The sequence below is a fragment of the Paroedura picta genome, chromosome 3 (assembly GCF_049243985.1).
Source record: "Paroedura picta isolate Pp20150507F chromosome 3, Ppicta_v3.0, whole genome shotgun sequence".
Classification (NCBI taxonomy): domain Eukaryota; kingdom Metazoa; phylum Chordata; class Lepidosauria; order Squamata; family Gekkonidae; genus Paroedura; species Paroedura picta.
In genome coordinates, this window is record NC_135371.1 from 125211285 (window position 1) to 125239162 (window position 27878).

Below are 27878 nucleotides of genomic sequence, written 5' to 3' on the forward strand. Positions count from 1 at the left end.
AGAAAACAAGGCTGCACATCCAGAGGTAATGTGCAAATTCAACCTCAGTATCTCAGGATCGTCTCCATATTGCTTTTGTTGGTGGTGTGGAGGTGGAAATGATTAGAACCATAACTTCATGGGAGATAAGAGACAAATAGCACACTTTGAGGTTTGAGCTCCCTATTCCCTTCCTCCTAGACTCTTCTGAACCTCAAATGTGCATCCCAGTCAATTCTTGCGAGGACATGCTGTTCAGCCTGCCAGCATTATATGGCTGGAGATTAAGGAACACACAAGGATCCTAAAGAGGGATGGAATCTGTAGTAGCAAAGCCAGCACGCTCCACCCTGCACTTAGTGCGCATTTTGCATCCCTTACTTGATAAACACAACAGATAGCAATTTTTTTTACAATTAAATATTTACACAAAGCAGAAAACATTTTGCATGGTCTTTTAAACAGCCGTGTCAACTTTCTCTTTTCATTCTCTAATCTTTCAGTTCTGAATCAGAAGTGAAGATTTTTCGCCTATTTACGAAGAAGTAAATATTATGATGAAAACATCAGAAAGCTTAGTAGTGACTTTAGGAGAGTGGGGAAGCATTTTCGGGTAGTGCAATCAATGGCAAAACATCCCATTAGCTGCCAATACAAGAACAGGCTTTGTTCTGATTCTCCAACAGTATTGCAGTCCTAGGTCGAGTCTGCATGGGGCTTTATATCCACTCCGAGCCCAAATAAATCCTCCCCATTTACACTGAATTCAATTTCCATTTTGATCTTGGGTGTTTTAAATTTTCCCTCTGCAACACGCATGATTGATCCACGGTGACCCAATCTTTTCCCCACGATATCCAGGAGTGGATATAAGTCTCAATATTTGAAAAACTGCCACCAGTATAAGTGTAGATTGGCCAGGGCAAACTGGGTTTGATTCCCCACTCCTCCACATGCAGCCAGCTGGGTGACCTTGGGCTAGTCATAGTGGGGATATCTTTTAAAAAGTTCCGTGTTTCTTCTTCTCATACTTCCACAGACATGATGCTGGGCAAGCTGGCCATTTGTGCTAAATGCTTTATACTATAGATTAGATTTCCTTCTCTTCTTTTGACTGCAACCTGAATGTGAACTGGATCTACTTGAATAAATGTTAAGTTTACCTATTTTACAATATACTTCTTGGGAGATTTGTTTACTGCACTCAGTATGATGCTTCTATGACTGGGCAAACTCTGCTATGCTAAACGAGTATCCCAATAGAGTGTTCAACTAGATCTAGGAGACCGTTAAGTGTTGGGATTTTCATGTTTTACTGTGGGAATTGTTAGTCCAGCAGTAGCAGGTAGTAAATCATATAATGCGGTGGTCCCCAAGCACCGGGCTGCGGCCTAGTGCCGGGCCATGAAGGCCCTGGCACCGGGCCGTGGCTCCCTCTCCCCGCCCCCCCAGGCCGCAAGCTTCTTTTTGCGGGAGGAGGGGGGAGAGGGAAGTGCGACTGCATGTGCAAACGTGCATGTGTGGCTGCATGCACGCATGCACAGCAATTTCACGCATGTGCACATGTGCGGCCCGGCCGCACACGCACGTTTGCGGCCACGCATGGCCTAAAAAAGGTTGCGTACCACTGATATAATGGATGGATGGGCAGAAGGACGAACATGACTCAAAGCAAACACGTGCTGCAATTGTTCCATGCTGTTTAAAGAAACATTGGAAATATACCAGACAAGAGACAAGATTAAATTTAGGCCTAACAATTTTATCCTACCCTTCCTTAAAGGGACCATCCAAGGGACCATCTGCCTATGCCCCCTAGAGATCTCTTCACTCTTAAAATACCCACAGACTGGTGGCACCTGGCCTGAGGGAAGCCTGCCTGGCCTTAAGCAGGGCTAGGGCCTTTTTGGCATGGCCCCTACCTGGTGGAATGAGCTCCTGGAAGAGCTAAGGTCTCTGACAGAAAAATCTCAGTTCTGCAGGGCCTGCAAGTCGTCCGCCGTGCATTCGGTTGAAGCCAGGATGTAGTTACCATCCCAATGTCTCCTCCTCTATACAATAGCAATCACCCTTTATAAAAATCAGATAAAGGTGCTGGAGAGCTTGATATGCATTTATTAGTATATAAGCAGCTGATGCTGTTTAATGTTGTAGAGTAATGTAGATGGATGATTTCTTTGCATTGTTTTTATTGGAATTTTATTGGTTTTGTGGTTGTGAGCTGCTGCAAGCCAGCTGATCCAGGAGTGGCAGGAAAGAAATCTAATAAATAAATAGAAACTGTCTCAGGATGGCATTCATGTTCCTCTTCTGCATTTCCCCTCTCACAACCACCCTGCAAGGTAGGTTATTGTAAATTAAAGTAGCCAGGCACAGATCACTTTGTCAACTTCACACTGAGTAGTAATTTGAATCCAAGTTTTCTGAGTCTATAGGTGAGGCTGCAGTGCTCCAAACTCCGCCCACCTAGATCTCCCATCTCTGCCTGCCCAAGAGTCACCCCCTGGCCCAAGACAGCTCTTTATTCTTTTGAAATAATCAGGAGTAGGAGGTGGCATATAGCACCTCTAAGAGTCACAATAGCAGGATGCTTAGGAGATGGTAATGGGAAACTCTTGAAACTGACTTATACTGAATCTAAAGGAGATCAGTGCTGTGTATTCTGGTTAACAGCAGCTCTCCTGGGTCCCAGAGAGACATCTTTCATATTGTCAAGACCCTTTTGGCTGGCCATACTGAGAAGACTGAGGCTGTACTACAGAGCCATTCTCCCTGCCCACTGAACTTGTATAGTGAGCCTAGTGTGGTCAAGAGAGACTGGTAGGCCTTTGCTAGGCGCCATTATGTAAGAAATGTTTTTTATATCCCGCTTTTAACTACCTAAAGGAGTCTCAAAGCAGCTTACAATTGCCTTCCCTTCCTCTCCCTACAACGGACACCTTGTGAGGTAGATGGGAGCAAGAGAGCTCTAGTAGAACTATCCTGTGAGAACAGCTCTAACAGGACTGTGATTAGCCCAAGGTGACCCAGCTGACTGCATGTGGGGGAGCGGAGAATCAAACCCAGCTTTCCAGATTAGAGGCTGCCAGCCTTAACCACTACACCAAGCTGGTCCTAACCAAAGCATGGAAGTAATTCTGGCATTCTTTCAGAACCCATTTCAAATTCTGTAATCCATTATGACATACGGATGGATTAGAGATATTTATTCTTCCAAAGTGCTTAGCTTCTGGAACCAGCAGTTCCAATCTTACTCTCGCTAAGATGTGTCATTCTAAGGCCTGGCTGGGGAGGAAGAAGGGTTGTGTGCCATCAGCAAAGGGACTGGCAGTGCCAAAATCTGTGGAAGCTGCATTCAGTTAATTTTTTTGACCCAGTGATGTGGCAGTTAGAATCATAAAATCATAGAATCATAGAGTTGGAAGGGACCTCTTGGGTCATCTAGTCCAACCCCCTGTACTATGCAGGACACTCACAATCCTATCGCTCATCCACTGTAACCTGCCACCCCCCTTAAGCTTTCGCAGAATCAGCCTCTCCGTCAGTTCTCATTCCTTCCTTCTTCTCCCCTTCCCCTTCCTCACCAGCTGCTTCATCTTACCACATCATATCCTAGCAGCAGCCACAATGCATGACCATGGAAGAAGCTGGGACAGCAGTAATCAAAAATGTTCTGGTCTCTTTGATTTCTATCATTAATTTCCTTAGAACTCATTTAGATATCTGGGTACATCAAACATTTGATTACAATACATTTGATGGTTAACAGCTAAGTGTGTGAATGGAATCCACTGTGAAGTGTATATGGACGAGCCGTTTCCACTCAAGAATGCTTTTAACTCTTGGAGAAGTTAGAGAGGAAAGTTATGAAGGGAAGTTTAGAGATCTTGGTAGAGATATGCAGGCTGGGTGGGTGCAGGACATGGGTGACAGCATATTTGGGGGGGGGGGATTTTGTAACTGACAGACTTTCTGGACTTCCAAACTACCTCTGGTTTATTGTTAATAATATAAGATGTGATGTGTTACAGCTATGTGTGATGTGTCTGAGTTTTTGGTAATGAAGTATGTATGTGCTTTGCTACCTATCAGTTTATTAACAGGGATCTGTCAGATTCCAGAGAGTAACATTAAAACAAAACTCATAACAACTCTAACTTAGAGCCACTCTGCCAGCTAAAAGTCCGCAGGGATGCCTGTGAAATGCTGTCTTTGGGACGTGAGCTGTCAAAATTCATTGCAGGAACAAGGCAGCGGAGCCCTTCCTCTTCCCTGAATTCTTGGTATCTGTGGCTCAGTACACTGGAAAGAGTTAAGCAGGAGTCTGTTGATATTCCAGCTCTGAACTGAACCCCTGCAGTCAGAAGGAGAGAGCCTCTTGATTGGCCAAGTCCCTGTTGGTAGTAATAGCGGATCAGATATCAAACCTCTGTCTTTCCTAAAGACCCTTTAGGGATAGTCTGCTCCCTGCTAGACTATGACATCAGTCAGGACACCCGGTGATGCTGCTGATAGTAAACTCTTGAGAAAGGAGGGGAGAGTGGGGGAATGAAAGGAGGGGTCTGCTCACTAAAAATTAGCCCAACACGGTGCAAGGGCAAGCAGTAGATTTCTGTGGAGGGTCAGTGCTGGATGGGACCAAACTTTTCCTAAGTCACTCTTGTGCTGCTTTTTGCAGTCACCCGGGCTCCAGGGAGGGCTAGATGTGTTGTGGCTTCTCTTCTTGGAGCCGGTGAACCGGTTTAAGTTGAGGGGCATTCTGCCGCTGGGAATTATTCTGAGGCATCACCATGACACTTCTGGGGGCTGAGCATTCTATGCTGATTCGGAGCAAATTCAGATCAGGTAGGGCGAACACAGCGAGAATTTCTCCTCAAACTTTCCTGTGCCGTAAGCCTCGGCTGGAGGCTGTTTCTCATTAAGCAGCATGCAAGTAAAATAACCAGGGAGTTGTAAAACTGTCAGGGGCTTACTGTCATGTAGGCTACTCTGGAAATGAAGAAATGCATTTTCCGTTCTGTCTGCTCCCTTCCTTTCTGCTGTTTCATTGCTTGCAATTTATGTCTGTAGACTAGCTTATTTTTTTTTTAAATCCTCTAGCTTTTGGGAACTCTCCTGAACCAGGGCTTTAAAATCAATAACTGAATTGAGAATCCATAAAGGCTGCTGTATGACAGACAGTGTGCTTCTTCGCATCTAGGCAAGTCAGGTGCTGCCCTGCGTATGCCGGCCCTGATGCTGCGCTCCAGCATCCATGCAGCCCGTTTTGTTCCTTTGGGTTGTGATGTGACTAATTGGAGAAACATGAATTTGCAGAAAGGCATCATTTTTTTTTAGAAGTACAAATAACAAATGGAACATGAAAAATATTTAAAATGACATCACCAGAGAAATAAAGCTAGAGCCAACGACTGATTGCCATTTTCTGAAGCTTTGCAACAGAAAGCATGTCCCAGATCTCCAGCGTGGGTTGAAGCCCCCATTAGGGGCTTCGTTGAGGAACTGCCGCTGAACTGAGGTGAGTAACAGTGGACTAGGACAAGAGATTGTCGCTTTAGATTTAGCCCCCCCCCCCAATAAGATAGTCTTAGTAGTTTTAAACATGTTCAGAATTATACAGAAGCTTTATGCTTGTTTTTATACTGTGCTCTTGCTGATTTTGGCTATAGTATTTATGATGTTTATGATGGTTTGCCGTTTGTGGGTCAAACGTACCTATATTCGACACGCAGCCAATGAATGTGCTACATGATCACGTTCCGCATTCTGATTTGGTTGTTTCCGTGTTATTTTTCACCCATTTCAGGACATCGCCCACTCAGCATGGGATGGGCTGATAGCACTGGTGTTTGATCTCTGGGATACTATAGATAATGAGAAGATCAGAAGCTTATCCTCCTGGTGCTCACGCACGCTCACATTATCTGAACGTTTGAGGAAGCTGGGTGGTCAATTGCTATGTTTGCTTAGAAAATATAAAGTTGGCAGCTAGTCGAAAACTCTGGAGTTGTGTGTACAAATGTAAGGGGGCTTTGACTGTCTAGGGTTCTGTGCACTTTGGATCCAGTGCTTTGCTGTGGTTTCTGTATCAGAGCGATCTTACATTTCATGAGAACAAGTCATTCCTCAGAATCCACTGGTATATTATGGAAATGGTACAGTGCCATTCACTGGAGAGAGGCAGGCTTGTTTTCCAAGCCCGTAATTCCAAAGCAACACTGCCACCTTCTTGAAGCAAGGAGGACCGAGGGGGATAGTTCTAGGCCACTGCATTCTTTTACAGTGAGCCAGTATTGTTTTTAAGACTCATTTCTGTGTTATTTTTAAAGACGGGGTGTTGGGGGCAGAGAGATTACAGAGTTGATGGTAGGATCGTGAAACATATTTTTCAAATGATTCTAAGCTAAAAGTAAATTTTATGACATGTGAAGTCTCATAAATTTTGTTCCTTTTAGTGTTTCTAGTGGAGTCAGTTTATGGGGCACTTTTCCAATCTAGGTTGCCTTTCCCACAAATTAATTACCACCTCATTTTCGAAGGCAATGGCATATGGGATATCAATTTGACAGTATCCCTATTACTAAAGTGCAAAATGTTTTGCAGACAACCTTTCCTACTAAGTGAAACTGTTAATACCCAGAGGTGTTCCTCCCTCGAGTTCATGACATTAGTGTATCATTGACAATAGGAATTTAGGAAGGTGGTAGAAACCAAGGAAATCCCACAGGCATTTGGGAAACCAAGAAGATGTGCTTGGTTTTCCCCTCGGATATGGAGTAAGATAAAATGGGCATTGCTGGTGTACCCTCTGTGGCAAAGAAATGGTGGACATAGCGGGTTAATCCTATGCGTATCTCTGCTCTTGGATTACTCTTTGCATGAAGTTGGGATCAAACTCTATCAGTGGTGTTTGGGAATGAGGGCCTTGATTTTGATGAGTACTGAGCACATGCCCTCCCCCCTATCTAGCCTTGTGCCTCAGCTGCTGCAAGATGCCTGTGTTGACTGTGGCTTGATTGTGGCATTAGTGTAAGAAATGTAGTCGAGATGCAGATCCACAGTGATGGCTTCTTCTCTCCCAGACCTTGTTGGCAGAGATTGCATTACGCGACAGGATGTGAAAACAAGTTCCCCAGAACCTAGTTTCTAAAGTCAATCAACAGTCACCATTCTGACTCAGATATTTTCATTGTTGAATGGTTATGCCTCTGCATTTAAAGGAAAATGGGTACAGCACCGTAGATTCTTGCTGTCTGGCAAGACAACTACTTCAGTGGATGATTGACAATGGGAGTTTAGGAAGTTGGTAGAAACCAAGTTCCATGTATCTACCGTTACATGTAGATATGGAAAAGCAATCAGATAAGACAGCAGATAGCTTGGATGTCTTGGTTTGCACAGAAGTCTTCCATCTGTTCTGCAACTGTAGTGCTTCAGGTAGGGACTCGTGATGTTAAATGCTGTTCTAGTCTGAAAGCAATTCCTGCACATAGCAGCATGACAAGGAGAAGATTAGTTTATAATTCTGCGAATGGATGAACATTCCAATTATCTGTGTCTTCACCTAAAATGTGACATTTGTGAAACAGGTTTACTACTTCTGTGAGAACTAAACTAGTGTCAAACACAGATCCTGGACATGATCTAGATCTATGCTAAACATTCTGAAGAACCACTGATTTAATCAGAAATCAGTATCTACGTGGTTCCTCTATTAAAATCAGTGAAACTTAACATTCACCTGAATCGTATCTTCTGTTTGTACATTTTTTTTACCAATATAGTTTATATGTTAATAACTTCCCCAATCGCTTTTTTCTGTGTAGCTTTGGGGGGAGGGGGGGTAAGAGAAGTTACCATTTATTATCAGTTCATGAGCCTGGACTTCTGTGGTGGTCTCCCACCCAAATATTAACTTGAGCCAACTCTGCTTAGCTTCTGAGATCAGGCTGGAGTGGACCATTCATGTCAGGGCTGGATATATGTGCTTGTGTATATAACTGTGTAAATACCTCTGGGTTTATTCTAAGTATATTTGAGCACCTGCTGTCTTAAAGCCATTATATATATACAGCCTACTATGCATTACCATCCATAGCATCTTCCTAGTTGTTGAGAGTTGTTGTCACACTGTGTCACACATTTTGTGATAATTTTTTGTGTTCTGTTTGGGAACCACAGTTACGTTACTGTCATTAGATTTCTATGTATATTCATGACGTTTTATGTAAACTGCCCTGAGCCTTATGGGGGGCAGTGTAGAAATTCAATAAACAAACAAACAAATACATAAATAAATAATGCTGTTATCAAGACTTATCTGCCCCCAAATGGCTCTGCCCTTTCTCTCTGGCTGGCTGCTTAGGTTGGAATTGCAACTGAGACTGATACCACCTCTCTCACTACTTGCTTATTTTACTTACAATATGTATATCACACCATCCTGCCCTCATAAGGGCCACAAAGGCTGCATTTCCTGGTGCTCTCTCCTCAAAACCAACCTTTGGAATAAATACTTTGCTACAACCTAGCCTTCTAGCCTGAGGACTGTTTTGGAGGTGTCTTTTGAGGCTGAGTGATGTTTTACGCTGTTTTTATGCATCAACTTGTTTTTGCAGCCTGTTTTGATGCTGATAAAGTGATGTTTTGATGGCTGTACCAGGGCAAGGGTGATTGTTTTTGTCGAACTTTGTGAGCAACTTCAAACTCGTCTCAAAGTAATGTATACATTTTTCTAAATAAGTATATGTTTTTCAGTTGATGTCCCACATTTCTAACACAATTGAAATGGCTAAGAGGTTTCTCAGTTCATATTCATTCTGGCAAGCTGTGTTCCATCCACAACAGAATTTCCATGGGGGGGATTTTTTGCTGTGTTCTGCTTCGTGTGGCAGATCAACTTCCTTCTCATGTTCTAAGGAGTGGTGGCGGTGAATTGTCCTTCAGGAAAGGTATTGGGGGCTGCAGTGGGAGAAAACTTTGTTCTTTGGATTGAAATTCAAGTCAATTTGTGTGCCACATTTTAAAAGATACCTAATTTAAGAGGGTTTTTTTAATGCCCCTTACTTTTTAAGGTTTTGTAAGGTGGGAAGAAGGTAATATTATTTATGTGTTCCATGTTGGAAGTACAAAAGGAAAAGTTTCAGTCTACAAAAACAAAAGTGGCCACCATCATCTTGTGTAGCACTCTTTCAATAAAATTTTATGAAGAATTATTTCACTCTAGAACCATTGGAATCAATGGGTTTAGATTGGATTCACTCTGTATACTGTTAGCTGTAAAACAATACCATACTATTAATCATACAGGTGAGTAATATTACCTTCTGTACAACTTCATACAGTCTCATGAAATTTAGTGGTATGTACAGCTTACAGTATTATAAGGTATTCCTTTCACCGGCATAAATGATTTATGCTCAGACTTCTAAATGGGAATAGGAAGATCAGCAGTGAGTTACATAGCAGCAATCCAGTTGTTTCATCATTCAAAGAACATTCATCACTACTCTTCCTCTGGGAACTTGTTCCAAACATGTACTGAGTAACTCTTTTGACTATAGTCCAGAGACTAAGGACCTGGCTCCCCTCTAGGTTTGCTAGCTCTGAGTTGGGAAATACCTGGAGAATTTGGGGGTGTAGCCAGCTGTGGGATATGGGATGGGGAGCAACTTCAGTGGAGTATAATGCTGTGGAGCTCACCCTACAAAGCAGTCATTTTCTCCAGAGGAACTGATCTACTTAGTCTAGAGATGAGTTATAATTTCAGAGGATCTCCAGATCCCACCTAGAGACTGGCATCCCTAGTCCTACCTTGTATGCTGTTTTTTTCTTGGGGGGGGGGTGGTTTTTTGGGAGGGGTGGCTTTTTGTTTTTTACTCAGCTTCTCTTAAGTATCCAATGAGAGCTGCCCTTGAGAATCTGGACATTTCAGCTGGCTTAGAATGTAGCAGTTCAGCTTTTGCCTAGAGATGATCACATAATCCACATATCTGTAATTCTGTTTAAGCTCCACTTTTGTTTCTGGGCCAAACTCAATGTGCTGTCTTTGACCTTTAAAGCTTTTAATTATTAGGGTTCGAAATGTTTTGGTTTGTATCTTCTCCCACAAATCCCTTCTCCACAGAATAGATTCAGTGAAGAGAGATGGCCTTGAGTACCATTCTCCTTCCGTAATTCACTATCGGACACAGTGACAATTCCCTTGTTATGGAACTCACTTCCAAGAGGAAACCTCCAGGCCCACTGTTCTGTGATGTTAAGGCAGGTGGCAAGAAAAAGCCAGTTTTGAAAACATTTTTGAAACCTGAGCACATTTGAAAAATCGGATCTAGTTCCGAACTTATTTTTAATAGTGTATACTGGTTTTACTTGCATGCATATCTCTGTGCTGTGATGATAATTCCATGCTTTAAATTATGGTCATAAGCCATTTTAAGGGCCTGTGATTAAAAGGGGCATATACATATAACTGCAAACATATAAAAATTGATAATAGTTTTTTATGGGTTTCTGGCATCCAAGAAATATCAGTACAGAATTGTTTTCAGTCTGAAATTCAGTCTGAATTCCAGTGGGCAAAACAACCTACTGCTCAGAGTGAGGTATAATTTCTACGTTGCCCAAAATCTCAGCTATACTGCAGGCCTGCCGTTTTTCTCCCCTCCCACTTCCTTTGAGTTAAGAAGACTAGAATTTGAGTGTGTGTTTATTTTGTCTATTTTGCCAAAGTTAAATATACAAACCTGAGGTCATCCTGACAAATTCCACAGAAACAATGATTCTTCTTCTTGCCTGCATGACTGCCGGGGGCTTGAAGCATCAGTGGAATTACATTAAATCAAATGGGAGAAAGCATGAGAGACAGCCCTAGGGCTCACCTCCTGAAGAAGTTAGTCTTCCCATGGAAAACAACCCATAGAATTGCTGCTGAAACAAAGTGAAACCCCGTTATTATAGGAGTCCTGTCATAGGACACACACCTGAAACCTCCATTAGAAGTTGTCTTTCATCTCTGGCCACCTCATAGAGAGGCAGGTTGAATAAATCCTGATGATATTGAATTGCTGCCATGTTCCACTGGTTACATAGCAGGATAGGGCTTCAAACAACATAGGGGGTGCTGACACACTTCTAGGTGGGACTAGAAAGAAATCAAAGGTTTTCTCATAACTGACAGAAACCTCTGTGCATCTTTGTGCATCTTTGATGTCTATAAATGATAAAGTTCAGAAATGTGAAGATTGCATTAAAACAGTTATTTTGAAGTTTCAGAAGCTTAAAAAAATCTTATAATGAACTTATAATGCAGACTTGGGCTGTATCAACAGAGGAATTGCATCAAAATCACAAGATGTCATAGTCCTGCTGTATACCACATTGATCAGATCAATAAAATCAGAGTCCAGTAGCACCTTTAAGACCAACAAAGATTTATTCAAGGTGTGAGCTTTCAAGGAAGAGTGCTTGCACTTGAAAGCTCATGCCTTGGATAAATCTTTGTTGGTCTTAAAGGTGCTACTGGACTCTGATTTTATTGTGCTACTTCAGACCAACACAGCAACCCATTTGAATTGGTCAGATCGAACCTGGAATACTGTGTGCAGTTCTTGAGGCCTCACTTCAAAAACTAATGTGGACAAAATTGAGAAAATTCAGAGGAAAGTGAAAAAGAGGATCAGGGGCCAGAGAACTATGAGTTAAGCCTGAGGGACTTGGGAACGTTCAGCCTGGAGAAGAGGTGGTCCAGAGGGGACATGATTGCTGTCTTTAAGTATTTGAAAGGTTGTCAGTTAAAGAAGGGCAGAGAAAGGTTCCTTTTGGCAGCAGGAGATAAGACCCACATTAATGGCTTTAAACTATGTGTTGAATGGTACCGGCTAGATATCGGGGGGGGGGGGGGGGATTAGCTGTCTAAAGAAGTGGTGAGCTCACCCTACTGGCAGTCTTCAAGCAGCAGCCGGACAGATATTTCTGAAAGATGCTTTAGGTTGATCCTGTGGTGAGCAGGGGGTTGGACTAGATGGCCCGTATGGCCCCTTCCCGCTCTATGATTGTATTATTTTAACACCTCCTTAAATAAATAGGAACTTCTTCCAAAGCAGCTATTTTTCCCACAGAAACTGATCTCTGTAGAGTTTTTTGTCCTTGTTCGCTGTAGCCAGTGGTATTTTTAGGATTGTCCCAAGGGTTGACAATAGGCTTAGACAAAGATGTTCTGTCCCTTTAATACAGGTTTAATAAGCTCACTTACCAGGTGATTTTTAATTTACCTCCATGACATGAAAACTTCAGCTGAAGACTGTTAGCAACCCTAGTTCAGAGGTACACAAGGGAAGACCATCAGATGAATGATGGTACGCAAAGTGTTGCAGCTGTAAGAAGAAAGACTGCAAATGGGCATACTGTGGGCACATGAAATCACACATTTCACTTTAAAATCCCAGAAGGAATACAGAAGTATTCATATTGATTCTTCTAGATTACAATGACCTGTCCCCCCTGAAAAGTTTACAGTTTATGTTCTTTTCTGTTCATCCATTCAACAATAGGAACATGCATTCTATGTGAGTGTAAGAGGTGCCAGGTTTTGGGCACAGTTAGTTTGTTCACCTGGAGTTTACATGCTATACTACAAGCGACCAGAAATGTCTTCTACCAACCCTAAGGCTGTTGTTTTTAGAGAGTTTTGTGGTGCTTTCACACATGCTGAAATAATGCACTTTCCAATCTATTTTCAAGGCATTTTCCAAGTGGATTTTACTGTATAAAATGGCGAAATCCATTTGCAATCCACTCTCTGAAGTCCATTGAAGGGGGATTGAAAGTGCATTATTCAGCACCTGTGTAACTGCATTTAATTTGTTTATGTAGGCTATTGTTAAAATTTAATAACTTCATTCATATCATACCTTTCTCCCCCATGTGATACCTGTATTTATGAATGTGCAGCAAAAATGGTGTAATGGGGAGAGGGGGAGATTTACTGCTATATACGTAGACTTTCTGATAATTCCCTCTGCTTCCCACCAGAACCTCAAAGGTAGGCTGGAGGAAATGGAGGATGTGCACTAGCATTGCACCAGCATCCAATTTCACTTTTGGTGAAAACAGACAGTGATATCATGTCAGGGTGAAGGGAGAGCACTAGGCATCACCCCAGAGTCTGTGGTTAAACCATAGAGTTTGGGACAGTAAATAGAACAACCCCCAGACTGTCATGACATCACTTCTGAGAGCACTTCTCTGCACTCCCCAAATCCTCTTAGCAGTTTGCCAGCTGAAGCTGGCAATCTTATTCTGAGAACATAATTTATTTATTCTAATTTCTCTTTAATTTCTCTCTTAATCCTATTTTTTCTTTTTCATTGTATCGTCCTCTATGTACAATGAATTTTTAAAAAGTAAGGATTACCATCCTCCAAGTGGATCTTGGAGTTCTCCGAGAATGACGACTGATGTCCAAATTACAGATAGACAAGATGGTAGACTCAATGGAATCATATCCCTGCTGAGTTTCCTCCTAGCCCCAGGCTCCTCCCACAAATCTCCAGGAGTTTCCCAAGCAGGATCTGGCATCCCTGGCCACATAATTTACTGGAAATTTCTGAATCAGGAAAGCATTCTAATTCTTTAAAAGTAATACCCAATATAGACAACAGCTCCTCTAGAAACAGGAATTCCTTTAAAATTCTTTAAAAAAAAGAAATCTCAAAATCTGGAGTTTAAAGGCTATGGTCTATGACATTAAAATACTTGGAACCTGCTTCATTAAAATTCTGGGAACATTTTTCAAAGTGCATGTATTCAAGGTGAACTTCTGGCATTCGTATTTATTGAACCAAACAGATGTATGCAGCAACCACTCATTTAAGATCAGTATAAGAAATACTGATCTTTGTATAGGGAAAATATTTTTGATATATTTACAATGTATTTGAGTGGCACCAGACTTTAGCATCTGGTTCCTGAGCCCGCAAACACCAGGCCGTGCTTTCTGAAAAAGCAAAGACCTTTGGCAGCTGCTTCCTCCAGTTCTCTGTATCTCTTTCCTTCCATGTTCTCCTGTTGAAGTGACATCCCATAAGTGTGCAAGCTCCTGGACACCCTGATTAAAGCAGTGTACAGATACTTTAATCCTTCTATAGTGTTAAGCCTGTACAGGCATAAACAAATCATAAGAGCTTTCAAGAGGGTGCGGGTGCCCAAGTCATCCATTTGTCTCTTGTGCTCATTTTGTGGAGATAGTTTGTAGAAGTCCGAGTATTTTTTCAGACCCTTAGAAGTTCTGGTTTTGCTGGGGGGAAAAACAGATTCTGTATTCTGTTCTTCGACTTTACTGGTAAATGTTTCATGTTAAGTTAAAGCTGAATTAAGGTTATTAGACATGTTGGAAATAAACTGATTATTTGTTAGTGAGTAGTAACAACAGCTTATGCTGGAATAAACTTTGTTAAAGATCCCACGGGACTCCTGTTTAAGTTGATTTGTTTCTGGATAAAGTCTTTAGATTTTACTAAAACGGAAAGATTTAATATTGTTTGAAAGAGGAAGGGGATGTATTCACACATTCATGTACACATCCCGCATCCCATATTCTTTGTGATTAATGTGCTTCTTGCATTAACAAGAGATGCAGTTAAAATTAATATATTTATTCAAATGCAAAGCAAGTTTTTTTCCAAGTATGCCATCCAAAAAATAGGGGATCATTGTACATTTGCATATAAGTTCCAATTATGCCCAGAAATAATAAATGTGTATACTTTTTTTTAAAGAGGATCATCTTATATTTAGGGTTATTTTCTTTTTGAGTAATTGTGGTATATGTTGTAATTTTAGGAGGTACTTTTAAAAAGATTTGTGCCCCTCCATTCTGAAAGCATGCTGAGTCCATTATGTATGAAAGCTAATTTAAATCATTTCACATAGATTTGGTGATAGTATACCTTTAAAAATATCACAGCCCTCTGAGGTTTCCAAATAGGAATAGCTAGTCTGTTGTCAATTGTGCCAGAACAGTTAGAACAATTGAACAAAGATCCTGTAAATATGCAGATACCCTGCTTCCAGTTAGTCCTACTTCCCATATTATTGTTCTTCCTTCCTCCCAGCAATAACTTCTTCTCTACTTTTCCAGCTTTGTTCATTTTGTTCTATTTTTCGTTCCTTCCTCTATTTTCCTTCTTATCTTCCCTGTTTGCCTATCCCTGCCCCCTATGCTCACCTCAGCAGCAGTCACTGGTCAGCTTGATGCCATGGGACATGCATAGGGTTGCCAGGTCCTCCCTGAGCACTGAGTGGGGGAGACATAAGGTTGTCAGATCCAGGTTGGGAAACCTCTGAAGATTGGGGGATAGCACCTGGGTAGGAAGAGACCTCAGTGGGGTACAATGCCATAGAGGCTACACTCCAAAGCATTTGAATCACCATTGTACTGTGGAAGGTCACTGGGAAACCATGGAACAGTTTTATATTCTCAGTTTAATTTATCTTACAGGATTATTGTAAGGACAACATGGAGGAGAGGAAAAGTAACGTAAGCTGCTTTGTGTCCCCATTTGGGAGAAAAGCAAGGTATAAATGAAGTAAATAAATAATAAATATAGCTAAAGATGGGGTTCAGGGGGAAAGAGAGAAGGAAAAAGGGAAAGATGAGGATATGGGGACTGCCAGGGGAAGAGAATGAGGAAATAGTATGGAGAGGGGACTACAGGGGAACTTTGCAAGTCCTTGAGGGTACTCTACCTTGCAACTCTACCCAGCCTTGCAGCTAGTACTGTGCAGCTGAGCTATAGTTTCCCTGGGTAAAGGCAACCAGGGAGAGAGAAGATGGGAAAGCTGAAGAGTAGCATACAGAGAAAGGTAGGTTGGCTGTTAGGTGTGAGGGAGAGAAAGAATCAGGAAAAGAGGAGAGGTTAGGTTTGCGCAACTCCAAGCTGGGAAATTCCTGAAGATTTTGGAGGTGGAACCTGGGAAGGGTGGAGTTTGCAGAGGGGAGACCATAGTGTCCACCCACCAAAGGATCCAGTTTCTCCAGGGAAACTGATCTATATAGTCTGGATATCAACTGTCATTCCAAGAGATCTCCAGGCATCACTTGCAAGCTGGGACTTTTGAGGAAAAGAAAAAGGAAATAATATGGGAGAAGGGAATGAAACCCATGCAGATTCTTGAAGTTTCCCCTCTTGTTATTTATCATTTCTATTGGTCCTCCTATGTAAAGGCTTCCTGGACAGTCCTTCTTAAATCCAGTCTTTAATTGAAAGGATCACATCTCAAAGGATGTCGTCCCTGTGCAGAATGGTGCTGTGGGGGGCTGATAACAAATGAAAGTCTGATGTACTGGCAACCTGGTGCAGGACCGTAGATCTTAATTGCACTGGACAAAACCATAGACCTGGCAGACAAGCTCCATTTTGCAGCCCCTGTGGAACTGTGACAGTTCTGTCAGGACCCTCAGCTCTCCTGGGAGCTCATTGCACCAGGATGGGGCCAGGACTGAAAAGGCCCTAGCCTTGGTAAAGGCCAGGCAAACCTCTCTTTGGCCACAGATCTCCTTTCTCGGACCTCCTTGTATTCCTTCCTCCATCATATAAATTTGGGAGTGGGGTTACAAGTGGGATGAGTCTAGCAACATGATTTTAATTCTGACATCAGGTTTAGTGCCAGTGTTCAAGCCCAGCTGTGCGTGCAGAGGCTATCAGTCCTCATCTGGTATGTGTGTGCAGTTAAAAGTTTTTAAAGATACATTTAATTAAACCATTACCCATGATTGCAGCTCAACACAGCACAAGCACAAGAAGATGGTGCTTGTGTGGTAATTATAAGGGTATTGGTGGCAGAGCATCAGCCCTAGAACTAAACAAAATGGAGCTTCAGAACTGCTGAAGTCACTCAAAACGTATTTTGTCAGTTTCACAATGAATTCCCCCCACAGCTTCACTACATTTCTTTGTGTTCCCTTTCATGCAAGGGACTGAACCATGAGGATTTTAATAGAAAACTGTGTTGAGCCAATCCACGAATAATCCTGATGATTGGCAGCTGCCACTCTTACTTCTGGACTTGATCAGTGTCACACAACCTGTTGCCGGTCTTGACCTCCCTCCCTCCCTCCCTCCAGAGAGCCAGTTTGGTGTAGTGGTTAGGAGTGCGGACTTCTAATCTGGCATGCCGGGTTTGATTCTGCACTCCCCCACATGCAACCAGCTGGGTGACCTTGGGCTCACCATGGCACTGATAAAACTGTTCTGACCGAGCAGTGATATCAGGGCTCTCTCAGCCTCACCCACCCCACAGGGTGACAGTTGTGGGGAGAGGAATGGGAAGGTGACTATAAGCCGCTTTGAGCCTCCTTCGGGTAGGGAAAAGCGGCATATAAGAACCAACTCTTCTTCTTCTTCTCCCTCCACCCTCCAATGAAAATTCTTATGGTTCATTCCTTTGCATGAAATGGAACACAAAAAAATGCAGTCAAGTTGAATGCCAGGACAATGCACAAAAAACGGAAACATGTATTATAGCCCCTGAAGACAGATGGGACAGTGGAAAGAATGGGGGAGCTGTGGGATCACTAAAATGAGAGGGAAGAATAATCCACATTTTGTGGGAAAGTGTTTGTTAGCCCATCCTGCATGTGGGTGCACAGACAAATCACCACTTCTGGACCATATTATCTTTAATTTTGAAAAGACTCCCACCTGTACCTCATTCTTTCCCTGTCAATAGTGTTTTTCCACAGCAATTCAAATTTAGTGATAAACTCATATAGCTAGACTCATCCCACTTGTTAAAAAAACCCAAAATTTACATAATGGAAAAAATAAGCAGTAGTGCAGCTTACACATTGATTAAGGGTCGAGAACCACTAACATTCTGCCAAGATGGCTACCCAGGAAGAAATACAGCTTCAAGAATCTCTATCCTATTTAAAAAAAAAAACATGCCCAGCATAGAACTGACTAACCATGCCACACCAAAAAAAGAGAATATTTCGGTGCTGAAAATCATGCCTGGTTTTTCTCATTGATATGCAGGATATATATTCTGCTATTCCTAATAGAAAAATTTGAGGGAAAAAAGATACAGAGCATGCACAACATTCGAGAGGGTTATGCAATAGACCTGGTAGTTCTATAATGTTAAATTCTTTTTCTAACTGCCTATTTGCACAAATAGGTACTAGTATCTAGGTTAGCCCATTCCTTTTCCTTAGTATCTTATTTATGGATAAGCCAATAGGACCACAATATCTACGTAAGCCACATTTTGCAGATCTGTACTTCTCTCCTCTGAGCCATTTTCTATTAACCTTCGAAACAAAAGAAACTTGCAGTGGTTTTACCATCAATAACTTGTAGAGAAGCAAAAAAAAAAGTTTATCCTCCTCTCCTCCATAAATACCATGTAGAATGCATGCTTTTGTGCCAAGCAGAACAGGAACATCAACTTTAACAAGCAGCAATAAGCCATAGAATTAAAACAATTAATTACTTTTTCATATCTGTGCTCTAGCTTAGCAAAAATCAGTTACAACATGAATTGTTTGTGTGCTCCTGCTGTGTTATAAAGGTGTCCCTAGCTAGATGTGTAAGGGCAGGGAAGGAGAAAAGGACATTTGACCAAAGTCTGGGTCAGAATTCTATCTAGAAAATAAGAAAACTTCATTCTGTTCACAAGACAGACCTACGATGCCAAGGCTGACTCCTTTCTGCACGTTGGCACATCCCTGAACCATACTTCTGTAACTGAATAGCACACTATCTCATACGAAAGGTGTGCAGTTGTATGTGGCAAAAGCTAGAGGTCCCTTCCTGAAAGACCCATTCTCTCCCAGTTTTACAGTTGCGGCTGCAGCAGAGACGAAGCCGAGAGCAGCTCACCAACCACGAAGTCATGCCACGTGAGTACCCTGCCCTCTCGTTCTGTCTTTGCTATGCCAGGGAGCACAGGCAGCCTTTGCTGAGGGTTTTTGCTGCCTGCCAAGATGATATTGCAGTAGTAACAACCATGATAGATAAATAAATAAATCTTGCATTCTAGAAAGGGAAAAGGATACGTATAGGAGGCCCAATATTCTGGCACAAGGTGCCTTTGTAGGAAACAGTTACAGAAAGAAAAGGGAACATTTTTGGCAGAAGTACCTCCTCCTCAGTAGTGCTATCCCAAGAGAGCTATAAAGCTGCAACAATTATTTCTTCACAGGATAACAAGAAATAGATTGAGAAAGGCAGCTTGTTCAGCACTGCATGGGGACACATCTTCAGTGTATTGCTGGCATTACAGTTAAACCTGTTAAGGTCTAGAAATTTAACTTAGTGAACAAAGCTTAAAACCTTAACAAACTGGTTCCACCAAAGAGCTTTGGGCAGATTACAGTCCAAAGTTATAGTCCATATATTACTTCCGTAACCAATTTAAGGTGCACAGGACACTTCACAACAACACTACAAGGTAGGTCATTGTTATTCCAATTGTTTTTGTTATTCCAAATTTTTGCAGATGGGGAAACTGAGACTGAGAGAGATAACACCTTGCCCAAGGCCACCCAGTGAGTCCATGGTCAAACTAGGACCTGTCCAGGTCCCCCTGCCCAAATGCTCTATCTGCCAGATCTCACTGACTCTGAGCTGCCCACTATTACTGCATAAGCCTTTGGGTGCAGCACGCTGCTAGCATTTGCTGTTGCTTCCCTATTCACTCACCATTATTGGCATGAAATGTCTGCTGCTTCCATACAAATGGTGCATGAGCTGTTTGGCATCTGCATAGGCCCTTTCAGTGTATGCAGTACAGGTACAGCTTGTGAAATATTACAGAGTGGATTCGCACAGACTGTTTATTTAATGCATTGCCTGGAATTCTTGGCAGTTTCATTCCTATATTCCAATCAGAATTAACTGTCATGTTCTGCAAAAATGAGGTGTCGTCAGGCTTTGCCAACTGCCAGCAGATGATCTGACACCCCATAAAAATTGTCAGTTTACCCCCTAAAAGGCATTTCATTTCTCAGACAGAGGTAGAAGGAAAGTGACAAGGAGTATGGAAGCAAGGATAAGACGCTGGAAGCAGCGTTCATTTTAGGCCACCAAGGTTCTCTACAATCTCCATGACCCAACTTGATTTTTCACCTTACTAAGAAACAAGTCTGCATCTCCTTCTCTCCTAGTCTAACAGTCTTCCGAGGGCACAATAATTGCCCGTGGGCTCTCTTCACAGTAAAAGTAAAGGCACAAAGTCAACTTAATGGTCTTGTACAAAAAGCATGTAGGAAAGCAGCCAAGAGACTGGGAAGGATGTGCATGTTTTAAAACTGTCAGAATGGCCAGTCTTATGTACAAGATACATGAGCTCTTTTTCCAGCTCATCATAAGTCTTTGTACAGCTCTTGTTCTGGCTCTACATGAATGCATGAAAAGGTATTGAAGGAACATAGAATGTCTGATATGGCCCTGTGCGATTGCAGGATGGAAGTAATATCTTATTCAATTATTATGTTGGCACATCACCACTATCAGCTCCCAAATATCCATCAGGAGGATATGAGGGATGAGGTACACAATAGCTATGTAGGTATGTAGACCCATCCATATCCAGTTTGCGGTCACTGCCTAGGCAATGACCTGTGAATGTCTGATTCTTTGTCTATTCATTAAGTAGGATCAGTGCCTAAATGCAGGATCACTGGGAGTTCCACTTGAAGGAGGATTTTAAAAAAAAATGCTAATCAGCATGGCAGGTAGTAATGTTAGGTCTCCCAGCTTTCTTTTACCCTCTTTCTGGTGCTTCATTTGTTCCTCTATCTTTTCCATGAAGTCACTCTCTTTCTGTCTCCCTTCCATGCCTAACATAGCAACACTTACATGTAGACAGAACGAGTTAATGGTGTTTTTATCACACACATAAAACCCATGTAGATATCTATGAACAAGTCCAATAAGCCTCTCTACCAGAGCTCCACTAAGACCTTCTTTCTTTAGCTGCACATGCAAACTTTATGCCCATTTTTAAACTCCATGATTTGACTTTTATAGAAAAGAATTACTTTCTGATTTAGTTTTCTGCTTGAAAGTGATGTTTCATTTTGTCTATAACCAAGAATGGTAGAACTTACTAGGGGAAAAATGAAAACACGCTCAGGTGTTTATTGCAAACTTTTGAGCATTTTCCAAAAATTCCTCAAAGCTTGGAAGTCATTCCATTTAGCAACTGCAAAGTCAGGAACAGGGTTTTTCTGGGTTTCATAGAATCATAGAATCATAGAACCATAGAGTTGGAAGGGGCCATACAGGCCATCTAGTCCAACCCCCTGCTCAACGCAGGATTAGCCCTAAGCATCCTAAAGCATCCAAGAAAAGTGTGTATCCAACCTTTGCTTGAAGACTTCCAGTGAGGGGGAGCTCACCACATCCTTAGGCAGCCTATTCCACTGCTGAACTACTCTGACTGTGAAAAACTTTTTCCTGATATCTAGCCTAAATCGTTGTACTTGAAGTTTAAACCCATTACTGCGTGTCCTCTCCTCTGCAGCCAGCAGAAACAGCATCCTGCCCTGCTCCAAGTGACAACCTTTCAAATACTTAAAGAGGGCTATCATGTCCCCTCTCAACCTCCTTTTCTCCAGGCTGAACATTCCCAAGGCCCTCAACCTATCTTCATAGGGCTTGGTTCCTTGGCCCCAGATCATCTTCGTCGCTCTCCTCTGTACCCTTTCAATTTTATCTACGTCCTTCTTGAAGTGAGGCCTCCAGAACTGCACACAGTACTCCAGGTGTGGTCTGACCAGTGCCATATACAATGGGACTATGACATCTTGTGATTTTGATGTGATGCCTCTGTTGATACAGCCCAAAATGGCATTTGCCTTTTTTACCGCTGCATCACACTGCCTGCTCATGTTTAGTTTACAATCCACAAGTACCCCAAGGTCTCGTTCACACACAGTGCTACCTAGAAGCATATCCCCCATCCAGTAGGCATGCTTTTCATTTTTCTGACCCAGATGCAGAACTTTACACTTATCTTTATTAAATTGCATCTTGTTCTCATTTGCCCATTTTTCCATTGTGTTCAGATCTCGTTGAACTCTGTCTCTATCTTCCGGAGTATTTGCCAGTCCTCCCAATTTGGTGTCATCTGCAAACTTGATGACTAGTCCCTCCACCCCCTCATCTAGATCATTAATAAATATGTTAAAAAGTACCGGGCCGAGCACCGAGCCCTGAGGTACCCCACTACTCACCTCTCTCCAGTCTGATGAAACACCATTGACAACAACTCTTTGAGTGCGGTTCTCTAACCAATTCCCTATCCACCTGACTATCTGAAAATCCAGATTGCAGTCCTTCAATTTATCCATCAGAACATCATGGGGAACCTTGTCAAAAGCTTTACTAAAATACAAGTAAATGACATCAACCGAATTTCCCCGATCCAGCAAACCTGTTACTTGGTCAAAAAAGGAAACCAGGTTGGTCTGGCAGGACCTGTTGGAGACAAATCCATGCTGACTTCCTTGGATCACCAAATTGTCCTCCAGATGTTTGCAGATCGCTCCCTTTAATATCTGCTCCATTATCTTCCCCACAACAGAGGTCAGACTCACTGGTCTGTAGTTTCCCAGGTCATCCTTCCTCCCTTTTTTGAAGATCGGAATAACATTTGCTCTCTTCCAGTCCTCCGGGACATCTCCAGGCCTTAAAGAGGTTCCAAAGATGATGGACAAGGGCTGTGCAAGTTCTCTGGAAAGTTCTTTGAGTACTCTCGGGTGCATTTCATCCGGACCAGGGGATTTGAACTCATCCAGTGCTAAATGCCTCTCGACAACCTCTCTATCCATGTTAACCTGCCACCCAGGTTATGGCCATCTATGGCCATCTCTAGATGTGCCTAAACACTTTGACCTGTGGGAAAAAACAGATGTAAAATAGGCACTAAGCCTTTCTGCTTTCTCTGCATCATCCGTTAGAGTTTGTCCATCCGCACCCAACAGTGGGCCTATTGCCTCCTTTACTTTACGTTTGCTCCTCACATAACTGAAAAATCTTTTCTTGTTACAATGGGCTTCCCTGGCCAATCTTAGCTCACTCTCAGCTTTGGCCTTTCTTATGATTGATCTACAGTGCCTAGTAACCTGTAGGTACTCTTCTTTAGAGCTCTGTCCTTCCCTCCATTTCCTGAACATTTTCCTTTTCTTTCTTAGTTCCTCTTGAAGTTCTCTGTTCATCCAAATAGGCTTCTTAGAGCTCCTGCAGTGTTTTCGTCTTTCTGGGATAGTCATTGATTGAGCATGCAATAGCTCCTGTTTGAGTAGCGCCCATCCTTCACATGCTCCCTTCCCTTCCAGCATTCTCGTCCATGGTATGACACTCATCATGTCTCTGAGTTTATTAAAGTTTGCCCTATGAAAATCCAACATCCGCGTCTGGCTACAAGCTTCCTTGGCTCTCCATCTCAAAAGGAATTCTATGAGGACATGGTCACTTCCCCCTAGGGTCCCCACCTCCTTCACCTCATCCACCAACTCTTGCCTGTTGGTCAGTATTAAGTCCAGTATGGCTGAACCTCTTGTGGGTTCATCTACCATTTGATAAATGAAATTGTCAGCCAGGCAGGTCAGAAAGTTGCATGACTGAGGACGCTTCGCAGAGTTTGTTTTCCAGCACACATCTGGGAAATTGAAGTCACCCATGATGACAAGGTCCTGCCGCTTGGATATTTTCTCAAGCTGCTCACAAAGTGCAGCATCCACATCCTCTCGTTGGTCAGGCGGTCGGTAGCAGACACCAACCACCACACTGTTTGTTTTCCCCTTTTCATTTGTGTTCTTTCCATCATCTCATTGTAAGTAATGCCAAACATTAACCTCCTGTCTTCTGATACCCCCTCCACTTCCATCAAAGAAGAGGTGGTCTATTCAGCCCAGTATGGACATGAGTATTTTCTCAGAAGTTACTCATGCCCTTCTATTGTTTTCAGAGACTTGCCAATACTTTGCATTTGTTTTAAAGACAGCAGAATCCACACAATTTCTCTTGGCAACAGATTTTGTTTTCTGTTCATCATCTCTTCGCATTGGACCTTCTATGTGTACAGATGTGCATGAACTGGGCTTAGAGAATAATTGCTTCGGTTTCCTTATTCGATTATTCCTATTATTGGATTTTTAATCAAAGCTCTCACCAATTCCCCAGTGCACATTGACTGTTTACTGGAACCCCAGATTTTGCAGCTGCTCTTGCAATATCTGGAAGTAGGAAGGAGTATCTGGATCTACGAATTTGATTCAAATCCATGTTGTGGCATCCTGCTTTTCTTCATTGGCCTTTCCCCATTTATAATTGTTTTCTGTGACTTTCCCCCTCATTTTTTGCATGTGTCTTTTGACCTTTTAGCCTTTTGTTGCTTGGGTTTTCTCTTTTCTACAAAGCAAATCCCATTTGTATTTCAGGATCCAGTTAAAGTAATGCATCCCATTGTGTCAATGTAAAGTGACTCCTAAATCTGACTCCAAACCCATTTGATGAAGGGATATAAATCAGTGCACAGAGTGGGGAAGACAATCAGTTGTTGAGTTTTATTTTTCAAAAGACTTTAAAATATGAAGCCTAAGAATGCAAAGACTCAAAAATAAGACCTTGCTGCCATTGACTTTGCCAGTCCCATAGTTTGACTGTATGAAAAAACAATTTCTTATTAAAACGAAAATCTGAGTTTTGTCCACAATCATTATTCTTGAATTATGGATCACTTTCAGGCAAAAATATAAGCTGACCAACTATATGATATAGTTCTAGTAGCTTTGTAACAGCTTTGTGAAAAGGGAAGCTTTGCCCTCAGGTTTTTACATTTTTTGCATGAAACAAATAGCAACACGTTAAAATGGTCCATGAAGCAAGACCCAACTAGGCCTTTGGTAGCCATTGATAGCACTGAACCTCCCCTTCCACCTTTATGGGAAGCAGTGATTACAGCAAGGAGAAAATTCCTGTTGAGAAAGTCACTAATCCTAAAAGGAAGACAAGGATATAACCTGTTGATGAGATTCTGTTTGGATTTGTAGAAATTCAGTATTTTCAGGATAAGTTTGGTCTGTTTTCTTCCAAACAGAGGGTTTTGAAAAATTATGAGGGAGAAATTTCTGTCTCTCTGTCCCAGGTACCAATATTGTCTGACATGACAAGGAAATGGTTCCCAGACAGAAAGAAGTTTAATTCACAGGGTTCCCCCCCCCGCCCAGCCCTTTACTTTATCCAGTATAAATGAATGACCACAATTATTAAAATTATTATTAATATTTTTCCCTTTTGCAAGCAACTCAAGGTGGATTCCATCAATAAAGTCACAATAAAATCACACCACAGTAAAATGTAATAATAAAATATAACTATTCAGCTAAATACATTAAAATCTAAAACAAATTCAGTTTCAATCTAATAGCTATTGTCATACTAGGAACAACAAAGAGAGGAGAGAGGAAGATAGTTCCAATCCTGGCTGATGTATAATAAGGCTTTTTTTTGGGGGGGGGGGGAGTCACCATAATTCAGATGTTTCTTACTTTAGGCCTCACCCATAGGTTCAAGGTCCTGCAGGACTCTGGTTTCATTTGAAAGTGCATTCCACCAGATTGGGAAAGGCCCATCTAATCTTTTTGGGACTAAGGATCCTGAGCAAGTTTTTCTCACTAGATCTTAAATCTTTCCGGGGGCGTATGGGAGAAGGTGGTCTTGCAGATATGGGAGAAGGCAGTCTCACACGATTCTTTCTTATGCATGCCGCAGTGAGGGCAAAGCCTGCCTCCTGCCATTATGAACCCCACTAACAGGGAGCTCAGGTAGATGCACCGTGATACAGAGAAACACACCATCTTTCGCACGTCATAATGGTGGGCATATTGGTACACAGCAATATAGCAGAGAATATTTATTTCCATTTTATTTCACTCTTCCTCCAAGGAGCTGAATTCAGTGCATGTGGTTCTTCTGTTAACTTTTCATTGGAATGGCATTGTCAGGGATATTAAACTAGGTGGAAAACCCATGATCACACAGTGGACTTCATGGTGAGTTTGAGCCAAGGACTTCAGGAGTAGTCAAACTGCGGCCCTCCAGTTGTCCATGGACTACAATTCCTATGAGCCCCTGTCAGCAAATGCTGGCAGGGGCTCATGGGAATTGTAGTTCATGGGCATTTGGAGGGCCGCAGTTTGACTACTGTTATCCAACAATACCCATGCTGGTTCTCAAGAAAGGAAACCAATCAGAATTTGCTAGAGGTTTTGTTTCTCAACTATGAGAAGAATCTGCTTTTTGGATGAAGCAGAAAGGGGGCAGCATTTTGCCTGAAGAGGCTGGAGGAGATTATGGGGGAGGGGAGAAAAACAGCTGTAGTATGTGTTGCTGGTACCTATATAGATATAATTCAGACAAAATAAAGCTTGGAGCCAATTTGCATATTTTGTTGGAGATCTATGAGTGGATCTCGCCAAAGTCTTTTTTTTAATGAAATGTAAGGGCCCAGTGATCCGAGCAGTGGGTAGAAATGTTTTTTTAAAGCTATTTCTACTCCATACTCTATTTCTTTTCCTATCAAAAGTTGGCCCCCTCCCTAGCTGCTAAGTTATGCGCACAAAGGCCTTATGTATAATTTCTGTAACAGAAAGGGTTAACGACCTCCCTCACTCACACATTGACACAAACTACTCTTATCAGATTTTGTCTGCTGCAGTTTTGCTTTGGTTTTATACAGCTAGGATGTGGAATTTGGGCATTCAACTTAAATTTGGTTAGTGAGTTCCATGGACATAGTTAAACTTCTCAGAAGTCCATTGCACAATTAGATTCTCTCCTAGATGTACTTTAAGTAAGGTTTGCTACAATTAGTGGGATCAGTTCCCAAAAGTTCATTTAGAATAGATGTCGAAGACCAGTCCATTTATTTTGCATCAAACAGGTTCCGAGACTAAGAAGTTGGTGCTTTTTTGCAATCTTTCACACACTTTCAAAAGGAAGAAAGCCTCCTTTTCTGAAATATTACCACAGAGTTCGGGATTAGGTTTCTTTGCTCTGCTATACTTTTATTTCCATGTCTCCTGCCACAGCCTAACATGAGACAGAGAATGAAGTTTTCTCATTTACTTTCAGTTAATACAATAGAGAGTGGCTTATTTATGTGGCTGTTTTTAAAAGGCCTTTGCTGCTGAGGTGAGAGCCTGCGGATGCCTTAATGGTTCTTCTGTGTGTTTCTCGATTACAGCGCTGAAAAGCTCCTCTGCTTTCCATGAACAAAAGAAGACCTTGGAGAGAACTAAGGTAACATCTGGATACACATCTGAGTAGAAGTGGATGGAGCTAGCTTCACATCTGTTTAGAATGCAGTAGGTTCAGATATGTCTTGGGCAGGAACCGAAAGGAGAATAATAATACACCCTAGATATGTTTCATCAGGCTGTCCTCGAAATGCAGCAGTGTACTACAATGCAGTATTACTGGAGGTTAAAATGTTGACATGTGTTCCAAGAGAAACTGGATATAGATCTTGAATGCTGTATTTTGCAGACCATGAAAGATATCTCTGAGGGAAGCCTTGATCCTAACGTTCATAGCACAATACAATATCATTTTCGTGAGACACAGCAAAGTGCCTTTGGGCTGTTGACCTGTGCTCTGGCTCTTGTTGGCACCAGTTATCAAGCATAGTTTTAGGCATTGTTAATCAAAACTAATGGGAAAGATAAGATTAAGAGGCCACCTCCCACCAAAGTGGACTGTCTGGTGATCAGGTCACATTTAGAAGAACTGGAACACATTCCCAAGACTTCTTTGGTGCTAAGCCTGCAGCCTCCTGGGAGAGTGAAGTGTGTGTCTTGCTGCTGCTGCTGCTGCTGGGCTGGACCT

At 42.1% G+C, this 27878-nt stretch overlaps 1 protein-coding gene across 7 annotated transcripts in view; it reads left to right on the top strand.

Moving 5' to 3' along the window:
- The window catches only part of MYOCD (myocardin), a 332698-nt gene that overhangs the window by 281586 nt on the left and 23234 nt on the right, over positions 1-27878 (top strand). The window contains exons 1-5 of one of the 7 annotated variants that reach the window (XM_077327566.1): positions 4434-4824; positions 5080-5497; positions 18818-18883; positions 19483-19531; positions 27238-27293. In XM_077327566.1, the coding sequence (XP_077183681.1) occupies positions 19483-19531; positions 27238-27293 (105 nt within the window). In that variant the 5' untranslated portion in view covers positions 4434-4824; positions 5080-5497; positions 18818-18883. Of the gene's footprint in view, positions 1-4433; positions 4825-5079; positions 5498-18817; positions 18884-19482; positions 19532-27237; positions 27294-27878 lie in introns of those variants that run through there. The other 6 variants (XM_077327567.1, XM_077327570.1, XM_077327569.1 and 3 more) reach the window with 6 other exon arrangements.